This window comes from Poecilia formosa, unplaced genomic scaffold (genome assembly GCF_000485575.1).
Source record: "Poecilia formosa unplaced genomic scaffold, Poecilia_formosa-5.1.2 Scaffold367, whole genome shotgun sequence".
NCBI classification, from domain to species: domain Eukaryota; kingdom Metazoa; phylum Chordata; class Actinopteri; order Cyprinodontiformes; family Poeciliidae; genus Poecilia; species Poecilia formosa.
The window spans coordinates 71186-92488 of record NW_006800306.1 but is presented as its reverse complement, the minus strand read 5'-3'; the positions used below and the strand labels follow the sequence as shown (position 1 = coordinate 92488).

Below are 21303 nucleotides of genomic sequence, written 5' to 3'. Positions count from 1 at the left end.
AACTGTGATTATTAAGCAGGAAAATTATCAAATTTGGCTGAAAGTTTTTACAAGTTAAATAATAGCAAATATCCATTGTGGTTTAAATGTAACTTATTGAAGAAATAGAGTCATAAATACAATTTAAAGAGGCACAAATCTCGATCAAAAATATACTTATTACTGCCTCAATCAAAAAGTCGAGCTCATAAATGATTTGATTTGTGACAAATTATTCAAACAAAAACTTTAACTTTAAAACCTTTATTTAATTAAATTGTTTCCAAAATGCATCTTCAGTTGACACCAAACATTATATTAACATTGGTTTTAAAAGGACTTGATAAATTATAGATCTTCAAAAATAAAATAAAAACAGTTCAATTAAAAAGTTGATTTATGTTATCAAAATATATTCACTTTAAATATAGCACAGAAAATGTATCACAGAAAAAGTTACTTGAAAATAAACTCAGAATTTATTTCTTTACAGTAGCTCTTTTATAACCTGAGGAGAAAATTGGGTTTACGATATGACAAAATAACAACAAATAGTAGTGAGTTTACTGTCCGGCAGCAAAAACACAAATCAATAAATAAATGCAATAAAAAACAACAGGACAGACTGGAACAGAGCCAAAGAAAGGGTCTATTATAGAACAGAAATTCATTAAAGCATTATTAATTCTAATATTTAACATCATTTACATAAACAATTTTCATTAAGTCATTAATTTTAGACCTCAGAGAACATTTCAGTGTAGATTTGTATATGATTGAGCAGAGAAACCTGTAGAGGGCAGCAGAGGGCAGTAATGCTGATGAATGACCACACCCAAAGAAATTTCACTTCATAAAAAAGCAGAACATCACAAGTATCATTTTTACAAAACACTTCAAATGCTTCAAGAATGAGGAGACAATTTCTGAAATTATTGACCTATTGGTGACACTTAGGAGGTTAAATATTATCTCTGCTGCTCAGAAATTTAACTACTAGAATGTCAAGAAAGTCAAGAAAATGTCAGAAAGCAACAGTCTTCAGTCAGAGGTGTCTTCAGATTAGTTGCAAGACTGACTGCTAGCAGAGATCCTTCTTTTCCATAGCATCACCATCCACAGCGACTCTTTGAAGGTACTTGGATGATATGAGTTATGACAACATTTAATTTCCCTTCAGGATAAATAATGTAATTTTAATTACATTGAATATAGACTTGGCCTAGTTCAAGTTTCATTCATTCAAATGAAGAAAATGGCTGGAAAGAGACCACAACCTGTTCCCGACTAATTATCAATCCCTCGATGTGGTAGGAGTCCATTAATAGGGATGTAAAAGGGAAATGTTTTTCAAACTGTGCATACTTACCATTTCATTCATCCTGATTTATTTATGTACATAATGTTTTAAGTTTTTACTGTACACCCAGTTTCAGTTGGAAATCCACAAAAGTGTTTATATGTGGGGCTCCAGAACTTTGATTCAAAAACAGAAACAGATAAGGAGCTTTTAGCCTCCTAATGTGATGCTTTTTCAGAATTGATTTTTTTTAGATCTATTAGTTTATAATTGATTTTTATGTCAAATAAAACTGTTAACCTAACTGGAGGTTATATTAGAAGCATAAAAAATGTTCTGTGTGAAAAACATTAAGAATGAATCTGCAATCTGGATCAGTTCCGTCTGCAGAGCTTATCATAATTTAGTTAGTTTAAAAAGTGCTTCTTATAAATAAAGTATTTTTTCTTCAGAGTTTGAGGATGAAGCTGACAGAGAGGAGACTCCTCCTGAAGCCCCGCCCTCAGAGACGTGAGGACATCAGTCTGATCCAATCAGAACCTCTCAGTACGTTCTCAGTCTGAACACCTTGCTGAGCCTGGAGGTGGCGCTGGAGTAGATGAGGAAGGAGCCCTGCTCAGTGGTGAAGTGTTCCCAGTCTCTGCAGCCAAACGTGAGCAGACTGTGGACCGGGACGAAGCCCTCGTAGCCCTGCCACCTGGAAAACAAACAAACACACACACACACACACACACACTGCTGGTCAGATGAAGTCAGATACAACACCTGCACAGGTGTGGATGAAGTTCGCTCACCTGTAGATGACGCTGTTTACAGAGTAAGAACTGCCATCGTAAGAGTTCGCCACAACCAGGAACTTCTCGTCTCCGATGGTGAAGAACTCCCAGTCAAGAGCGCTAAACACAAAAACAACCAAAACACACATAATCAGTCAGACTTTAAAGGGTTAATCATCTTCTTTCATTTTAGACGTTTATAGAAGAATAATAGTTCCACCATTGGCAGATTATTATAACATAACATGTTTTCCCATGTTATAAGTGAAAAACTCTGCCAGTGGAACTAGTACTTTTTAAAATAATATTAAGGAATTATTTACTTAAAACATGTCCTGATATTTCACTGAAAAGTTACTTGTAAACTAGTTTTGTCTTATTTTAAGTGTATTAAGACAACTGGACTAGAAACAAGACAGAAATACTTGGTAAGATTTTGTGCTTTTTCAGTGTAATGAGCAGGTAAAAAACAGCCAAAGAACTAATGGTGAAGAAATAAAGAACACTAACAAATAAGAAGAGAACAGGTAAAAAATGGTGATAAAGAGTGATGTGGAAAGCTTGAATTTGTAATAAACAGACAAAGAGCAGGTAATGACAACAGGAAGTAGATTGGCTGACCTATGAGTCGGGATGTCCTGGAAGCGGAGGAAGGTCTGGGTGAACATGTTGAGCTCGTACACGGTGGAGTTGATGTTGTAGAGACTTTGGGATTTCCTGGAGAACTGCTGACTGTTGGCGACGGCGAGGAAGAACCGGCCGTCGATCTGGAACATCTCCCAATCCGTCGCTCCAACCGTCTGCCAACGGATGAAGGAAACATTTTATAGGGAAGTTTTCTGACTTCAGGAGAAACTTTACTGATTAATATTAGGGCTGGGTTATTAATCGATAAAATTGATTGACTTAATTTTTGGTTTTTGAAGATTTAATTTTTGGAATATCTGGATTTTTCATTTTTGCCAATGCATCAGTCATGTCATCTTGTTTGATACGCATGTTTTTCTGATTCTATTTATTTGGACTTTGAGTCAGGGTCAGGCTACGAAATGTTTTAATTTTATGAGAACTCCAACAAAAATAAAAATCTGTTGTGACGACTTCAGCTCCAGTCGTTCTTTTTTCTAAACAGTCACAGTTCTTGTGTAATCAACTCGAACTCATTCTCATAATTAAATAAAAATTCCCATAGCCTGGTCATAATACTCTGTTGAACAACTCACAGAAGGAATGATTTAAATAACAAAACGTTTTTTTGTAATTTTAATCATTGAAAATATTTTTGTTCGTTTATAATTTTTAGCAGACCCCTCTTTAAATGAAGGAATTGGCTTTACTGATGAACATGTTTATTGGGAGTTTCACCTTAAGAGCTGTGTGTACAAACAAAAGACAGTGTAAGCTATAAACAATGCTCTTACAACCGTAATGTTTCAACTAAAAATAACGTTCACTACTAAAATATCAACTTTGACTCAAAAAACTAAACCAGTGTTCTTATACAATACAGCAAATTTACAATTCCGATAGATCGATAAAGAAAATATCCTTATATACAAATAAACATATCTTGTGCCTCTATAAAAAGGAGACCGCTAATTATAAGATACGTTTTGCTAACTCTGTTTCCTGTTCTGTTGTTAAGCCGCAGTTCTACCATATAAACAAAGGAAACTGTCTTATCAAAATAAAAGCATTCTGTTAAAACCGGAAGTCCATCAATTATTATAAAAAATAAAATTACTTAAATGTAATAAGTGCAAAAAGAGGAATACAACAAATAAAACAAATAACCCCACATAATTTGGGGTTCGTTACAGACTGGAACTGAAGTCATCACAACAGATTCTTATTTTTAATTTAAAACTACTCTTTTCTCGTAATTTTAAGTCGTTTTTTTTCCTGGTAAAATTGCGTCTTTATTTGCTAATATTACGACTACATTTTCATAATTAAATAAAAATTCCCACAGCTTAGCCATAATACTCTGTTGTACAACTCACAGAAGGAATGATTTAAATAACAAAACATTTTTTGTTATTTTAATCATTGAAAATATTTTTGTTAATTTGTAATTTTTTTAGAATGAAAGAGAAAAGAAAATTAATAAAAATCTGAAAATTGGGACTTGTATGGGGAAAAAGTCATGTGTTATTTTCTTCCAGAAAATAACACATTTATTTAATCTGAGACAAATGCTCCAAAAAAGTCCCTGGGAACAAAAGAAACTGGAATTTTCTTATAAATTATATGGATAAGACCCATCCAGATTTATTAAAATCACATATGAGAAGCTTTATAAGCTTTAAACATTTGAGTTTTTGCACATATGTCATTCATTTCTGTTTACAAAATGATGCAGAATCTGTTTCTCAGATTAGCTTGGATATTTTATTTAGAAAAATCTAATTTTTTTTTTATGCTTTGATTCTTGGATTTCTTGTGTAAATCAATGAAATGAAAACTAATCTATACATGTTTGTTCAGAAAAATGAGTAGCAGAGTGAGATGTGATGTGTTTTTGGTGATAATGTGTCACCTGTGTGCTTCTGGAAGAGGTTAAATTACACAGCAGGAGGATTTAATGTGATTTTGTGGTTTTAAAACTGCAGTAAAAGTCTCTCTTCAGTCTTCAGCTGGAAAATCCCCTCTTCCTCTCTCATTAATTACTCACTGCTGGTTTCCTGAACTTTCCTTTTCATCATCACCAGCAGGCAGAGATTAAAATGTATTTCTAAAAATCTGCTGCTGATTTTTATGTTTCTATTTCATGTTCTGACTTCTGTCATCGCATTAAAACGTTTTCCTGCAGTTTGAGGAGGTTTATTACAGACGCAGAGAAGGAAAAACAGGCAGCTGCTGCTGGAGTGGAGACCCATCAGACCAGCAGGTGGTTCTTCAAGGTGCTCCAGTACAAAAAGGGTTCTTAATTCAACCTGATTTTTTATTTTTGTCTGTTTACATTAGTTCAGATTTGGACTTCAACCCATCCATTGTAACTGAATTCATGTATTAACTGGATCAGAATCAGATTTCTGGAGGGTTGAAGAACAGACTGTGCCTGACAGTCTAAACTCAGGGATTAGGCTAAACTCTCACTTGCTCCAATCAGGTGCAGCCTGTATGTGATGTCACTCAGTATTGTTGTGTTTTTGTGTCATCACATCATCTCTGTCACCAGAATCGCATTAAATTCAACAGTATATGTCTGAACTTCACCACTAGAGGGTGCTAAAGGTAAAAAGTTGTGGTGGATTTCATCCCACATCATATGCTGACTGCAGCCCTGATCCAAAGTCGCGTCTCAACACTGACCGTGATGTTCTGGAAGCTCCGGAAACACCCGTCCAACCAGACGTAGATGGTGGAGCTGATGGTGGTGTTCTGACCGTTGAAGGTGTTCGCCACCACCAGGAAATGATACGGGCCGATGGTGAAGAACTCCCAGTCATAGGCTCCGGACGTGGACAGAGTCTGGTTCACCTCAAACAGCTGGAGGACAGCAGGACAAAAGGACAAAGATCCCAAACATGAATACAGAGTACTGGACATCTTCTCATGTTGACATCAGGCCAGTGAATCTCACCTTTGTGTCAGGGTTCCACCTGTAGATCACACTGTGGATGTTATGGTTGGAGTCTTTGGCTGAGGACACAGACAGGCACAGATCCTCATATTAACAGCTGAAGTCAAACATTCCGCCTTCCGGTGGTTAATAATGGTAAAAGACTGTCCTTAAAACTTTGAACCAATTTTTTTCTGTATGTACGTAACAACTACTCTGACCGTGAATATATTATCAAATATATTCATGATGTTAGAGGCACGCAACGTGAACATAAAGTCTGATAATGGAGGGTAAATGTATGCAGGAGCTCTAACTCCCGCATACATTTACGGGAGTAGAAGTGCAGTAGAAGTGTACAGCACTTCTACTGCTGTACAAGTTGATATAAAAAGTTGTTAAAATAAATATGAACTTTCCATCTCATAGCATAGAAAGCAGAGATGTTCTCAAATCATTGTTTCCAAGTACAAATCAGGTTCCAAGTCTTTAAGGGGAAAGTGTAAGTGAAGTCTTACTACTTTAAAAGGGAAATCCAAGTCACGTCTCAAATCTTAAGGAAAAAGTTTGTCAAGTCTGAAGTCTTATCTTTGCAATCCGAGTGCAGCTCGAGTTGCCATCTCTGATAGGGCGTGCTCCAAGGCTGAGTGCTCGGTCCCCTTATCTTTGTAGGGTCATGGTCTGGTCTGGTTATCTGTTCACATGGTTTCATCATATCTCACATATGCAGATGATATTAAGCTGTACTGATGATTAAAATCTGTATTTTATCTTGCCTCTTTAACACACATGAGGGGATCAGATAAAAAAAAACTAAGATTTTTCTATTGATTGTCACAGTTTATCAGTCCATCATCAAAACTCAACATAAAACCTTCACTGCCAAGGGGAACTCATAGCCGGAGTTGTGTCTTCCCTGTGCTTCTCATGAATCTTCTGGCTAGTTTATGTTTCCGTGTTAACAAAATTATCGTACAATGATAGTTGGTAGCCTAACTGGTGGTACTGGGACTCTTTCTGGAGTCCTAATTGAACTGCAGCTTTCTCAGACTGTGTGCGGATGAGTCTCAGACGGCGTTCTACAGTTTATGATCTGATCCCAGTTCACCTGCATTCTTTCCTCTCAGATCACAAACAATCTCTTTGGGCCAGTGAGTTTGTTTTTATCTCTACAGGAAACATTTAAGCGTGCAGATGGAGGTGTGTTTGAAGTGGCTGCAGGTCCACAGGCCAGGAGATAGCAGCGCTCTCTGAACTCTAAAGTGTTTTATCAGCTGAAAAACCACGACTTTCCTCACATCAAATAGTTGTGTTTTGAAGCTCTTAACAAACGAACTCGCCGCAGAACGATCAGCATCTCTGATCCTGTTACAGTTCACCAGCAGAGACACAGGAACCTGACCACACTGCAGCTTGTTATTTAACACGTCTGATTACAGACGGCTCAGGGATAAAACATGTTTCAGAAAACACTCTGATGAAGAAATAAAATGTGCTTCATGTCAGTACAGTCATAACAGCAACAAAGATGCAGAAATTCTTCTATTAACAGACTGATTCCTTTACAACAGAGTGACAAATGTCCCTGAAATCAGAGTCTTCTTGTGTTAGAAGTAGGTAGTAACCTCCAAAGTGAAGACTAAAGCCATTATTGCTTCAAAACTTCATCAAACTGCCTCACATGAGGGAAATTTTACTTTGGGATGTTTTGCTCCAGCTCACCTCGCATGTGATTGGCCACCACCAGGAAGCTGTTGTTGTGGATGTGAAAGGCCTCCCAGTCCCGAGCAGAGTGGGTCTCCAGAGTCTGAAAGCGAATGAAACGTTTCTGCCGACGATTCCACCGATAGATGGTCGACAGCTCAGGTTCTGCCTTCTGCATGTCCGCCACCACCAGGAAAGCCTGAAGGGTGGAGAAAGCAAAACATGATCTGTTGCACAACTATTATTTGTCTGCATTAAAGATTATTTAATACAATGTCTGATTATCCAGAGTCTTCTCTAACCAGTTCCTTCCAACGCTTTGGTGAGTTATATTGTTCACTTTTGGGGAATTCATCTCTCTCAAATAAAACAGTAAGGATGATGGTTTCAACTCCAAGTTTGGTCTTTTGTCATGAAGCACAAACTAGTTTAAGTTTGAGCTCTGAATATATTTGGAGAACTACCACTTCTTCCTTAATGTCAGGCATCACATGCTTAGGGCTCAACATCTGGGCAGTAAAGACAATACTCTACAGTAACGCATCCTGGATGATGGCAAGCACTGCTAGTCCACCTCATTTGCTTTTGCCAATCCACTTTAAATCTCCGTCTGGCCATGTGGTTAGAAAGCCACACAGAGAGATGTTGGAGTAGGGGATACAATCCTTATTTGCTATGATCAATGGAAGAACTTCCTCCTTCTCTCTGCTCTTTGGTCTTCCTTTGTATTAACTCCTCTGGGATTTGAGATTGTAGTACATGTATTATTTGAACTTTCTGGATGCTGACCAGCTGTTCTTGGTTATAAAAACAATACCTCGTATCAGGACTTCAGCCACAAGCAGGAGCCCTTAAACGACTGTTCAAAAGTAGAAATTTAAGGGCAAAAGCCATCAAGAGCTGCAGCATTCAAAGCCAGAGACGTTCTCTACCAGAAATGGGAGCATCATCCAGATTTATCGTGTGACATTGTGTCAACCACGGTAACGCCAGAAATGTTCAGAGGCCTCAGCTTCAAAGGTCAACTCCAATCTGATGATTTCTGTGGTTGAGAAAGCAAAAACTTATGCTTTAGGGGACTTTGTAGAGGACATGGAGAAGGACTTTCAGTGGGCCTATAGAAAGTCCCAGGCTGTGCTTGTTTGTGTACATTTGACAATGGATGAAGAAAAAATGCCTGTAGGCGTTTTATAGTTTGGTCACCAAGTTCACAGCTAAGAAAACAGTCTAGGAACTTGACTAAATCTTGGGAAAAGATTAAACATTTGGTGGGAGGTAATTAAAACCCCCAGGTGAACAAGATTCACCCTGAGACATGAAAAATGTAGGTAAAAACCCTGCAAAGGAGTAAACAGAAAAACAAAACCATCAGAGCGACTCAGGGATTATAAAACACAAAAAATCTGATTCACGCAAAGAGACGTGGATCCATCCAATGGATTTGAATTGACTAAAGAACCGGATGGAACCAGAACTCCAGGACAAACATGGATCTGTGGTTCTTTGAATTAAAGATCCTTCCTCTCTCCGATCTTTACTTTCAGTCCAGGTCTGCTGGTGCACAGCTGCTGTGAATACCTGCAGAGCTTTGTGTTAACACCTGTGCTGTTCTAAGAGCAAACACGCCAACACAATGAGAACACAGGAGGCCTGAACACACCTTCACAGGTCACATGATCACAGGTCACATGATCACAGGTCACCCAAAAGAAACATCAAACTCTTTTTGGGTCCAGCTGAGGCAGCAGAACCCTTTTAATCTTGACTTCTGGAGACTATTTTCCACATTAGGTTTATTTTCATGACCTTAGATCAGGTTTCTACCGCAGCTCTCTTCTTGAACTTGGCGTTACCGCGGACAATTGTTGTGTTTAAGTGACTCCCACCTTGTCATCGATGGTGAAATATTTCCAGGCTTGAGCTTCCTGAGTGCTGACGTTCTGGTACAGCTGGAATGACCCATTAATCCATTTGTAAATACCAGAACCGGGTCGGGAGTCCCTGTAAGAACAGACAAGACTGTTATCATGAAGATTGAAGACCTTCATTTCCTTGAGAGCTGATGTGGAAGGATTCTGGTTCTGGTACCTGTTGGCTGCAGCCATGAACAGGCCTTCAGACGGGATGGAGAAGAGCTCCACATCCAAGGTTTCTGAGCGGGTGTAGAAGTCCTGGTAGTCCTCCACATAGTCCAGACGCTCTTTATCTGCAAAGAAGACCGATTTACTTGTTTTAGATGTTGTTAGTAGATTAGAGAACCTCAAAAAACTAATCATTAAGCAAAAATAATTGATGACATGTAAAATAACTAGGGTCGGGACTTAATTGTGCTAATTTAAAATAAAAATAAAAAAGATAAATAGGTTTTTGCTGGAACCTTTGTATTCACGCGTTTCTGGTACGCCCATAAATCTGACGCACAGCTGACATACTCCAACAGCAGCAATGGATGAGAAACTGGAATTATTTCCATAATTCCAATTTGAGCAATTTTAAGGTAAATGGAAACAAAGGTAATGTGAGGTTCTGTGAAGTCTCATCCAGTCAGACTCACCCTGCATGAGGGTCCTCCACATCATCCCGTCACAGATGAACAGACCTTTCTTCCGAACGTTGAACCACAGCTGACCTTTCTCTGGGCCTGAACATGGAGGACGATCGCCTGCAGTCACTCTGGCCTCGGCCTCTGAAAGAGAAACAAAACAAGAGGTCAAATCTGGTGCAGAACTAAACCCAAGGAACATAAATCTTTAATAATTTTCCATTGAAGCTATCACGCCATACAGTTTTCCCATTTTTCAAGGTACCTATATTTTCTCTGAACATCTAAAAACTGTTCTTTCGTTGAGAATTTGAAGCATTTCAGGAGTTATTGTGTCCCATTCTTCTTCTTCACACCTTAATGTGTCCAACATTTCAAAGAAGTTATTGTCTCATCTTTCATTTTCTATATTCTCCAGCATCCTCTGTTGGGGACAGATTAGGACAATAGCCGGGTCAGATCTTTGGAAATTGCTTGAAATGTAATTTTTCTTATACTGGTAAGCAGCCATTTCTGTTTCAGACTCTATGATGGATCATTGGAAGTACATCCCTCTAAGTTCAGAGAAATGGACACTCGACAAGGTTTACATCAGGCTTATTTTCTGCATAGTAAGGTTTCTACAGTGTCCTCTCAAAATTCCTTTATGTTGCTTGGATGTTTTTGATGATATTCTGCTCTGCATAATAAGAAAAATGCAAACCGTTTTCAGTTTTTCTTTGAGTAACTTGATCCTCTGAACACCTCTGTGACACAAGAAATTGTGAGTCACAGCAACATTTTTAGACTGTATTTTTTGCCCTAATTTTTCCCAATCCCAATGTTTTCCAAAACATTTCCAAGCCTGAAATGCAGGACTGTATTGTCGTGCTGCCTCTAATAAAATAAACCCTCATTGCGCTGCGTTCCCACTCTCTGTGGGTTGAGGTTTTTCTAGGATTGGGTGTGTTTTCGATTGTAAAGCTGAGGGTGGATTAAACTCTTTCACGGATCATAAAAACGTGATCTCTGGTGGCGTTCCCTTTAGAAATCTGAGGTCAAGTTCAGGCGACGGCGGCTTGCACGGCTCGCTCAGCTGCAGGCAGGTACATAAATTAAGATGCACCTCAGGCGGCTTTATATAAACCATGAGTCATGATGAGTCTGACAGGATCGGTGCTGAACTTCAATCAGCAGAACTTTATTAACTTTGTCATCATGAGCCTGGAAGAAAAACCCGTGAAGAAGTCTGAAATATGTCTGTGATCGTTATTGACTAATCAATCAAGGAGATTCATCAACTGAGCTGAGATCAGACAGATTTAAAAAAAAAAAGAAAAGAAAAGAAAAGGTGAGACTGCTCCTCAGCAGACGTCCTGACCGCGGCACCTGTACTTGTCCTCACCCGCCTGTCGCCATGGAAACACATCAAACAGAGGGACAAACCTTCAACTCGTACTCAGCTTTACTAAACCAAAATATCTGCCCTAAAATGTCCCTGAACCAGAGCTACATCCAGGAATCCTTAGCAGACACCCAGCTTCAGCAGAACTACAAATCCCAGCAGGGTCGGTGTTTCCCACAGAAGCAGAAGACACAGAAGCTAACAGAGCCTGAAACTGATAAACAAACCGTTCTTCATGCTGTCAGTCAGTCTGGAGCTCAGGTTACTGAATCACTGCTGCCATCACAGCTCCAGGTTTACACTGCAAACATGCCACAGTGAAAGTATGGAAACACTGGGGAGAAATATTCAGCTTTTCAGTCTGAACAGGTGAGACAGGTGAGTTTGGTTCCTCCTGAATCTACACTAAACATCTGCAGGCATCAGTGTTTCCAACACTGAATCAAAATAAACATTTGATGGAAGAGTTTTAAAGGTGCTGTCACAGTTTTATGTCTTGCTGTTTATGCTAGCGTATTGCAACTTGTGTGTTTGGTGGATATACATGCAAAGAAATTAAGGATTTTTTGAGGAACGTCAAGTCCTGTGATTATTTGAATTAGATGATTGTGTGTGCTCTAGGGGTTTGAAAAGTCATCCAATCTTTCATCCTGACCACAGCCTCACTTAACCGCCTCCGCCCATCTACACAATTGGCCACGCCCCTCATTGTCTCTTGGCTCCGCCCACTTTTATGGAGCTTTTCAAAATTTATCCTTTCAACGGGGGGTTAGCTACACTTAAAATCAGTGCTCTGAAATGAACTGAAAGTTACTAGCGTAATTAATCAGAAACAAGCTGTCAGTTTCAAGCATTCAGCATGCTAAGATGAGAGAACCTTCATCAGCGCAGACAGAGCATTAGATGAAGGAATGTTGGATCATGACCACCATATTTGATGCTATAATTTAGGGTCAAAACTTTACACTGTATCAAGGTTTCTTCTGTTGTGAGATGAGCTATTCTGATTTGATGAAGAACTGTATGAGCTGCTGGTTTTTCTTCTTACCGTATGGATAAACTGAGCCCTGCTGGTCCGGTTGGAACGGGGAGGACTTGAGGACCTGTGGGACAGAGAGCTCTGCCAGACTGGGTTCAGAGTTGGGACAAAGTCTGGGCATCGCGTCTGAGCCTGGAAGAAGAACCAGCTGACGAAGTAGACCCTAAACACAAAAGAACCGGTGTGATTCTACATGAAAAACTATCTGGTTCTGATTCTGATCATAGACTCACAGAGAAGCGGCCCCTCCAGTGGCCCCTGCTGCCGATGATGAACCTGGACCCTCTGGTGCTCAGAGTGCTGGGGAAGGTCCGGACCTGTTTACTGAGAGACAGGAAACCAGTTAAGAAGGCTGACAGAGCTGTGGTCCAGTATACTAATGGCAAGTTCTCTAAAATGGGTTGATTTTTTAAAGAAATCTTTGTGTTCAACAAGTCTATGGGTTGAACAATGAACCAACCTAAACCAGTTTAAGCAGGTTTGAACTGGTCTAAGGGTTGGATAAAAAACTGACCTAAACCCATTTAAACAGGTTTGAACTGGTCTAAGGGTTGGATAAAAAACTGACCTAAACCCATTTAAACAGGTTTGAACTGGTCTAAGGGTTGGATAAAAAACTGACCTAAACCCATTTAAACAGGTTTGAACTGGTCTAAGGGTTGGATAAAAAACTGACCTAAACCCATTTAAACAGGTTTGAACTGGTCTAAGGGTTGGATAAAAAACTGACCTAAACCCATTTAAACAGGTTTGAACTGGTCTAAGGGTTGGATTGAACTGGTTTTTACCGGTTTGAACCACCCTGAACTAGTTAAAACCAGCTAGAAACTCACATTTCCACAGGCAGCCCACAGTCAACGGTCAATGTTGCGTAAGGACCGGTCACAGCCAGAACCACGGTGTGCCATCTGTTGTCGTCCAATTGGACATTTTTAAAACTGATCCTTTTCCGACCCCCACCACCAGGGGGAGAGGTCAGAAGGTGAAGACAGTTCTCAGAGACACGTAGCCCCAGCAGCAGTGACTCGGATCCCTCCTTCACCACAGAGAAGATGTACTGATTCGTCTAAAAACGGAGAGAAAGAGAGCAGGTTAGACGGTTCTGAGCTGGACTGGAGAGGACCGGATCAGATCAGATTCTGTTATGTTTACCTTCTTCCTCAGTCTTTTTATCTTCATGGTGGCCACCAACGAGAACTCAGAAGGAAAATAGTCACAGTTGGTGAATATCTGTGAGGCGGTAAAACTCAGAGCTGTCGGTGCGGTGCCGGTTAGCCTGATACCTCTGGACCCTCTGGACTGAACCATCTGCACCTGTTGGCACAGAACATTGGTCATGTAAACGTGTTAAAGCTCCTTCATCTGTTTCTTCAGGTTTCCTACCTGAGTGGACGTGGCTTGTGCTGGGCGTGACAGGGCTTTGGACAGGAGGTCAATCGGCCGCAGGTCTGAGGGGAAAACATGGCGTCAGTCGGTTCTGGAGCTGAGATTCACTCAGAAAAACAGAAAATCTTTCAGAGGATTTCTGCTGACTGAAGCAAAACATTCCCTCTAGGATGCTGTTTGTAAAGTCATATTTTCACAATGTTATTCATTCATCTAAAAATGTCATAGTTTCAAACTAAATATTTAATTAGAACACTAAATATATATCTTGATAACTAAATATTTATTTGGAAGGTAAATATTTACCTTGCCTTTGGTTAGCAAATAAAATATTTAGCTTCAAGCTAAATAGGTACCTTCTTAAATATTTAGTAAGCTAAATATGTAGTTAAAATCTTTACTTAAGTGTGCAGCTAAATATTTAACTTGCTAGCTAAATACATTGTTTGAATCTAAATATTTAGTTTGCTACATAAGCATTTAGATTAATATTAATATTCAGTTTTAGTTTGAAGCTAAATACTTAGAAGGCCAACTAAACATTAACATTCAAGTTAAATATTTTTCTTGTTTGTAATTAGCACACTAAAATATGTAGCTTCCAACTAAATATTTAGCTTGCTAATTACTCTTATTACAGGCTAAATAACTCAAATTATTGCTGTCAATCTTTGATTGTGTAACTTTTCAAATGGTGAATCATAATTTCCGTGGCCACAGCCAGATGAATCCAAGTTAGAGTAATGAACTAATAGACTTTAGAAACGTATAAGGTTTTTCCTAGAAGGGATCATTCAAGGCTTTATACAGTATTGGTAAACCTTTAGGTGTTATACTTTCAGATTAGTTTGTCATTCCTGCATAATCTACAGTCAACAGGTATTTCACATTCCGGTGAAACTGGAATATCTATTCCTGCTTTTCGGACTCCAACACATTTCAAAGACAAACGTTTCTGTGAAGTTTTCCCACTTGGTACTGAACCTTCTCACTCCAAAGTATCAAACCCTGAGAGGCAGCAGCTTCCTGGTTTTCAGGTTGTTGTTGATTAGAATCGTTGGTGTTTTGGAAACTGTTAGAGCCAAAAATAAATCCTGATTAGATGTGGACAGATTATCTGCTGCTGGTCATTTCAGATCCCTGAAAGCTGATTTTCATAGAGGTGAAGTGAAACCAGCAGCTGGAGGAAACCAGAACCTGATCCAGATCAGTTTCCTCCAACAGAGGCTGATAAACGATAAACGAGTCGGCCTTCTCTCAGATCGATCCGTATCATTGACTGTAAATAATCAGATTTATTTTTTATCAGCTCAGAGGCAGATGGGTTCCTCTGTTTGATGCTGCAGGATCTAAAAACAGAAACAGTTTCAGCTTCCTGTCCCCACAGATAAACATCACAGTGATAAATCACTGCAATGTTTGCTGCTACAGCAGTTCCATGTGCTGAGAGAAAATCAGGACAAACAGAGAAAAGGTAACAATTTATGTACAATAAAGAGAGAATAGAGAAATGCACAGAAAAATGGTAAAAGGCATTTCTGATCCAGAACATCCAATCTATGTCAGATTGCTCCAGTAACAGCTAAATATGTCCTCAAAATGCAAATTCAGGCCAACCTGAACAGTTTATACAAGTCATGATGGATCCATGTTTTCATGTTATTAAAGCCAAAACCTGACTCTACCATCTGAATGGTTCAGATGGAATCAAGATTCATTGAGCAGACAACATTTTTCCAATCTGTCACCATCTAATTTTGGCCATCTTGTTTGAATTGTGGCTTCAGTTTCCTGTTTTAGAGGTTTGATGATGAAGGACAAAATTTCTCCAGAATTGGACAATCAGTGATTGTATTCTGAATATCTTGGTTGGAACAAGTAGGACTTTGAACATTTGATGAACAGAGTCGCTGCCATGCGAGTGACTGAGTCATTAAGTAGCAGAGCAGGTGTACCTGATAAAGTAAATGGGGAGGCATGAAATCCTGCCCCAAAAATGTAACATTCCAGGCATTTTAGAAGAATTTATCTGGTGGAAAATTGATAAGTCAACCTGAACAGGTCTATCGTTTTCAAGTACTGAACTATAAAAATGTCAAAGTGTTAAATGGAAGGCAACTGGACATGTTGTCTTGTTTTGAAGACGTTTCATCTCAAATCTAAAAGGATTTTCAAGCTACTTTCCAGTTATTGACCAAATCTACACCTAATTTAACCATAAAAAAGAAGAATCATAAATAAAACAAAAACATTACAGATAACCCTGAGCATCTTCTTCATCAGTGTCATTTAACAACAAAGTGTCTTCAGTCAGAAGCTTCATCAGAACCGCTGTAACACTGACTGCTGCAGGAGATCCTTCCTTCCTAATGTCATCAACTTCTTTGAAAAATATTTGATATTTTGAGAGAGAAAAACACCTAATTTGTCTTAAGGAATTAATAAAGTATTTTTGAATCAAATTAAATTAAATAATTAAGATTACAATGCAAACTGAACATTTAAGACATTAAATGTCCAGTTCAGGTTGTAACCTTAAGTGACCTGAGGACCTGCAGAACTATTTCAGATGAAAAGAATGATTCCTGACTAAAAAGTCAGTAAATTCACTGAAAGCTGACATTTTAAAGCTGGTTAAAGATGCCATGAGTACATAAATATCGATTATTGACAATAAGTCAATAAATTCACTGCAGGTTGATATTTTAATTAAAGACTCTATGATTACATAACTATTGAAGAACCCATCAGTTGAATCACTGCGGCGTCGCCGGTTTATCTCTGTCTTAAACACCAGCAGATGTAAAGGAGGCCGAGGGAGGATAAATCTGGTTTTATCCGACATCAGTTTCAGGTGGAATTCCCCTTTAAGCTCCTCTGAGGCCGTCTGTGTGTTTTGGTGCAGCAGCAGATCAATGCAGGATGAATGGAGGGAGGGGACGACAAGTTCAGAAACACGGCTCACATTTCAAAGAAGCAAAGCAGCAGAAACGTCTGAGCTACATAAAAAAACACGGAGGACGGTCCACTGGAGAGAACATTTGGTTCTGGACTCAGGGTGAATTAAAGATTCCAGGTTCCAAATAGCCTGATAAAAACCAGCCTGTTGTTCTACGATATTTGCTTCCTACAGAGGGTCTGGATTGATCAGGGCTCAAGTTTTAAACTTTACCCAATCAATAATGTTTCACCAGTCTGATGCTATGAAGCTTACCAGAAATTACCTATGCAGTAAACAACAATCCTCCACTGCAAAGAGCGAGGTGCTGAGCTGAACAAGATGGACGTCCATGTCGCATAAGGGCCATTGTAAATAGCAAAAAGGAAAAAATTTCCACCAGAAAAATTTGAGAATCTAAAAAATTTTCATGAGAAAACAGAAACTCCTGAGCTCCAAAAGTTGAACATTTGAGTGAACCCCCCCCCCCCCCCCAGACATTTTTACATTAATCTCAGAAATTTCCTAGAAAAAAAAACTTGGGAATTTGAGTTTTGAAAATCGAAACTTTTTGAGTCCAAAAGTCTAAAATCTTTGACTTCTCAAACTGGGAAATTTCCAAGTTCTTTCTCTAGAGCCTGCCTGAGATTAAACTAAGCATTTCTGAGTTTTTTCTAGAAAATCTTCAACTTTTGAAGCTCAAAAATGTCCATGTTTTTTTTTCTCAAAAATTAAAGGGGTATACAAATAAAGTTATTTATTTATAACTTTATATGTTGGTCTGTCTGATTTCTAAATATTTTTAAATATCAAATGGTTGATGTTTTGATAAGTCAGTGCTTGAGTCGCCTTTTTTCCAAATACTTTTTTACTCTTGAGTTTTGGACGGCTACAACTTTTACTTGAGTAAAAATATGTTGAAGTTCTTGAGTATAATTTTTGCGATTACTTTACCCATCTGTGCTCCTCAGTGGCTTACAAAGCTGCTTGAGAACCTACCTGTGCACGGCCTCCAGCTCTGGCTTCGGACTGAGGAGGCGAGCAGAACCCAGGTGACCAGCAGGGGGCGATACACCAACATCGCGCCTTCTTTAGCGGCTGGTTAACTCAGCGCAGCTTCATGCAGCATCATGATGCTGATGAGGGTCAGAGATGAATGAGGATGAGGAGAGGATCTTCTTCAGAGGCCTGAGAGGAGAAACATCAGAGAGAAAAAGTCAGGTTGACGTATAAAAAATAAGGTTTGCAACTAACAATTATCTTAATAATCGGGTTTTCTATTGATTATTCTGGTATCGGATAAAAAAAAGTCACAGATTTTTCATTTAACCTTTAAAGCTATATTTACACAATTTTAGAAATACATTGAAATATGCAAAAAACAAGTAATTATTTTCTTAAACAAAATAAACATTTTACTCCCTAAAATACAATAACATATCCTTTAGTAACTTATTTTGGACATTGTGCCTTAATTTCGGCTCTGAATATGTTGGGGGGTTTTTTTTCAGCAAATGACCTTTTTTGAGTCTGTGTACTCCATTTAATGATAAATTGATTACTAAATTAGTTAACATAGTTAACAATTATTTCAATAATTGATTCATTGTGATTAAATCGAGTTAACGATTTCAGCATTAATAAAAATCTGAATTTATTCTGTATATATTTTTTAATTTTATATATAAAAAAAAGTGAAGGTAGTTAAAGTAATACTACATCATTAACCAGGATAAATCAAAGTTGTTGAAGGTTTTCCAACTAAATACTGTTGTCTCCAGGCAGATTTTGAGGAGGCGCTCACTAAATACTGGATAAAGTTTGTAAAATGCGTGAAGATTTAGTTGCATCTTTTTAGATCTTTGGATCAATTCTGCTCAGATGTTCTGGTTTCAGAAGAATTAATTTTCTTTTATTGGCATTAAATGAACTGTGGAGTATTTAATAAAAAAATTAGAAGTAGCTGCAAGAAGTTCACTTCCAATAATCTGAGAGAAACTTTCACCTATTAACCTATAAAAATGTCATCAGGGACTTTGTAACCAGAGCCTGAATTCACTCGACATGCAAACAGGAAAAACCACATCTGAAGCTAATAATACATCTGTATTTCATGGAAGCAATAAAAATGATTATTTAAGTGTTTATAGAGGTGATTCTGAATAAATGAAGCACCTGATCTAAACATGCTTCCAGTCTCCCAACAAAACAAATTTAATTATAATAGTAATAAGATAATCAGGTGTAATTTAAGAACTACAAAAATTGATTAAATATTACATGATCTAGATGGATGGATGGCTGCTCATTTATTGGGCTCTATAAAGTAAAATAAAAGTTTCATAGATGCCAAATACTACTGTAAAAAACTTTATTTAGTGTATAATAATCCTCACATTCTCCACACAGAGTCTCCACTTTCCACTAAACATGCAGAAAAACAGAAAACTGGTTGAATTTGTCATCTTATTTGTCGCCCTGTTCAGTTTGCCCACCTGGGCAGAGAGCCATATCATCAATTAGTAACCATGACTGCATGTATAAATGCCTTTGTTAGACGTTAGACGTTCATACATGCAACAAAAACATATTTTTGAGTTGTTTTTTTTGTTATATAAATAGTACTGTAACAAAGGTGGTCATAAATGTAAAAAAAACTATTTTTCAAAAAAGTTATGTATCTTATATCATGTTTTCTTTAAATCCAAATCAGACACAAGATAAAACACATCATATAGTTTTACTCTTTGTGGTTGTGTTCAGAATTTTCTGAGCAAATTGTTTTGATTTTATGTTTTTAGGTAGTAACTTAGAAACTTTAAGTTTTATAAAAGTCAAACAAATGGAAGCAGATCTGTAATTTCTTGATAAGACTAAGATAACTGGAAATATTTGAAACGTAAAACATTTTTTTGCTTGTTTAAAGAGTTCAGAAGAGCAATAAGTTGGTCTAAAACAGGTTTTTATCTCCTTGCTTCTTTAATCAGCAGATTCTGGAGCTTTTTAGTAACATAAAGTCAAACCTGGTTGAAAAATGACCACTGAGGTCCAGTTCTGGTTCTGGTTCTGGTTCTGGTTCTTCTGATGTTTAAGAGTAAATCCTTGTCGTAACCAGTTCAGTTGAAATAATCTGGTATCAAGCCATCAGATTTAAGAGAATCTAAAAACAATCAGAAATAAAAATGACTTATTTTCACTTTGGTCTTTAAAATGTTTCTGATCCATTAAAACACAAAGCAGCTCAGTTCCAACCTTAGATCCTGAAATCAGGACGATGATGATCCATTTTTTAAATTCCTGTGTAGAGTTGAGTTGATCCACCTGTCCAGGTGACGGCTGCTGTCTGCAGCTGATCTTCAGGTGGAGTCTCACTGAGGAGAGAGAGAGGCTTCACCTGCAGCGGGACGAGCTCGCACGACCCACATTTAAATATAAAAGAGAGGGAGGAGCTGGGGGGCTGAACACCTGAACACACCTGGGGAACAAACATGTCAGATCAGTGATCCACCTGCCTGGACACACCTGAGGAGGAAGATTCAGATGATGATGATTGTGATGCATCCAAATGGTTTGAAGCAGATTGATCTGAGAATGAAAACAGGTTCAAGTTTAATTATTTTAAATTAAACGGAAGAAAGTTTGATTCTTTCAGCATTTCTGCATTCAAACAAAAAAGCAACATGTTCAGTGACTGACGTAAAAAAATAAAAAGTTTTCCTTAGTGAAATCATTGGACAGCTTTCAGAATATCATCTGCATATCTGATTATCATTATATGGAAGAGGATTAGGGTCGCTGAAAAGAAAAAATAATTTTCTTTCTTCAGATTTCAGATTTTTTTCCCTTAGAATTCATACATTCATTTTTCCTCAGTAATCTGAGTTACCCCTCAGAATTCTGACTTTTTTCTCAGAATTTTCAGACTTTTTTGCCTCAGATTTCTGATTTTTTCCTTAGAATTCTTAAATTTGTTTTCTCAGAATTCTGACTTTTTTCCTCAGATTTTTGAGAAAAAAATTAGAAGTCAAAATTCTGAAAAAAGTAAGAATTTTGTCACCAAAGTCAGAATTTTAAGATCAAAATATGAATTATTAGATGAAAGTCAGAATTCTAAGAGTAAAGTCAGGATTTTTTTTTCAGTGGCCCTAATCCTATTCTGTATTTGTTATTAAGTGAATAACAGTGATTCCAGTAGGCATCTTTGTGGCACTCCTGAAGACAGATGCATCCACCCAGTCCACTGTAAAACACCAAAGAAGAAAACTGAACTAAAAAGATGGTTTGAAGTACTGCCCTCTGCTGGCTGCCGGACAGACTGCAGGTTTGAGAGTTTTTACATCATTTTTCAAACATAAGCGCTGATACCTGTTCATACATGTTGGTCGGAGGCCCTCAGGCCTTGTTTTCAGCTCCAGTGAGAGCTGTAACACATCCACACCTTCTGGGATGATAAATGAACCTCCGACATGAAGCAGCAGCGGCGGCGGCAGCATCGGAAACTCTGTGGAAAACAGCAAAGCTGCAGCTGATCTGAGGTCCGTCCATCAGAGAAATTCCCCATGTAGCTCCGCCCCTCACCTGTCTCACACTCCTACAGGTGTGTGATGTCTTCCAGTGTGAGAGTGTGTGTTCTCAGATGTGGAGCTGTGAAGTTCCAACTGGGTAACAGGACGGAGCAGCTGGGATCTGA

At 38.2% G+C, this 21303-nt stretch overlaps 1 protein-coding gene across 1 annotated transcript; it reads right to left on the bottom strand.

Moving 5' to 3' along the window:
- Window positions 1-227: 227 nt before the first annotated feature.
- On the bottom strand, window positions 228-21201 carry LOC103153903 (thrombospondin-type laminin G domain and EAR repeat-containing protein). The gene is made up of 19 exons (XM_007574987.2): window positions 20979-21201; window positions 20089-20198; window positions 19866-19984; window positions 19637-19773; window positions 17613-17801; window positions 13673-13737; window positions 13442-13603; window positions 13123-13355; window positions 12523-12613; window positions 12299-12452; window positions 9879-10010; window positions 9413-9530; window positions 9211-9325; window positions 7343-7523; window positions 5642-5700; window positions 5371-5547; window positions 2677-2855; window positions 2074-2175; window positions 228-1976 (listed from the first exon to the last, which is right to left on the bottom strand). Exons 5-19 carry the CDS (start codon window positions 17692-17694, stop codon window positions 1823-1825), a joined length of 2004 nt encoding a protein of 667 aa, XP_007575049.1. The 5' UTR covers window positions 17695-17801; window positions 19637-19773; window positions 19866-19984; window positions 20089-20198; window positions 20979-21201; the 3' UTR covers window positions 228-1822.
- Window positions 21202-21303: the final 102 nt, after the last annotated feature.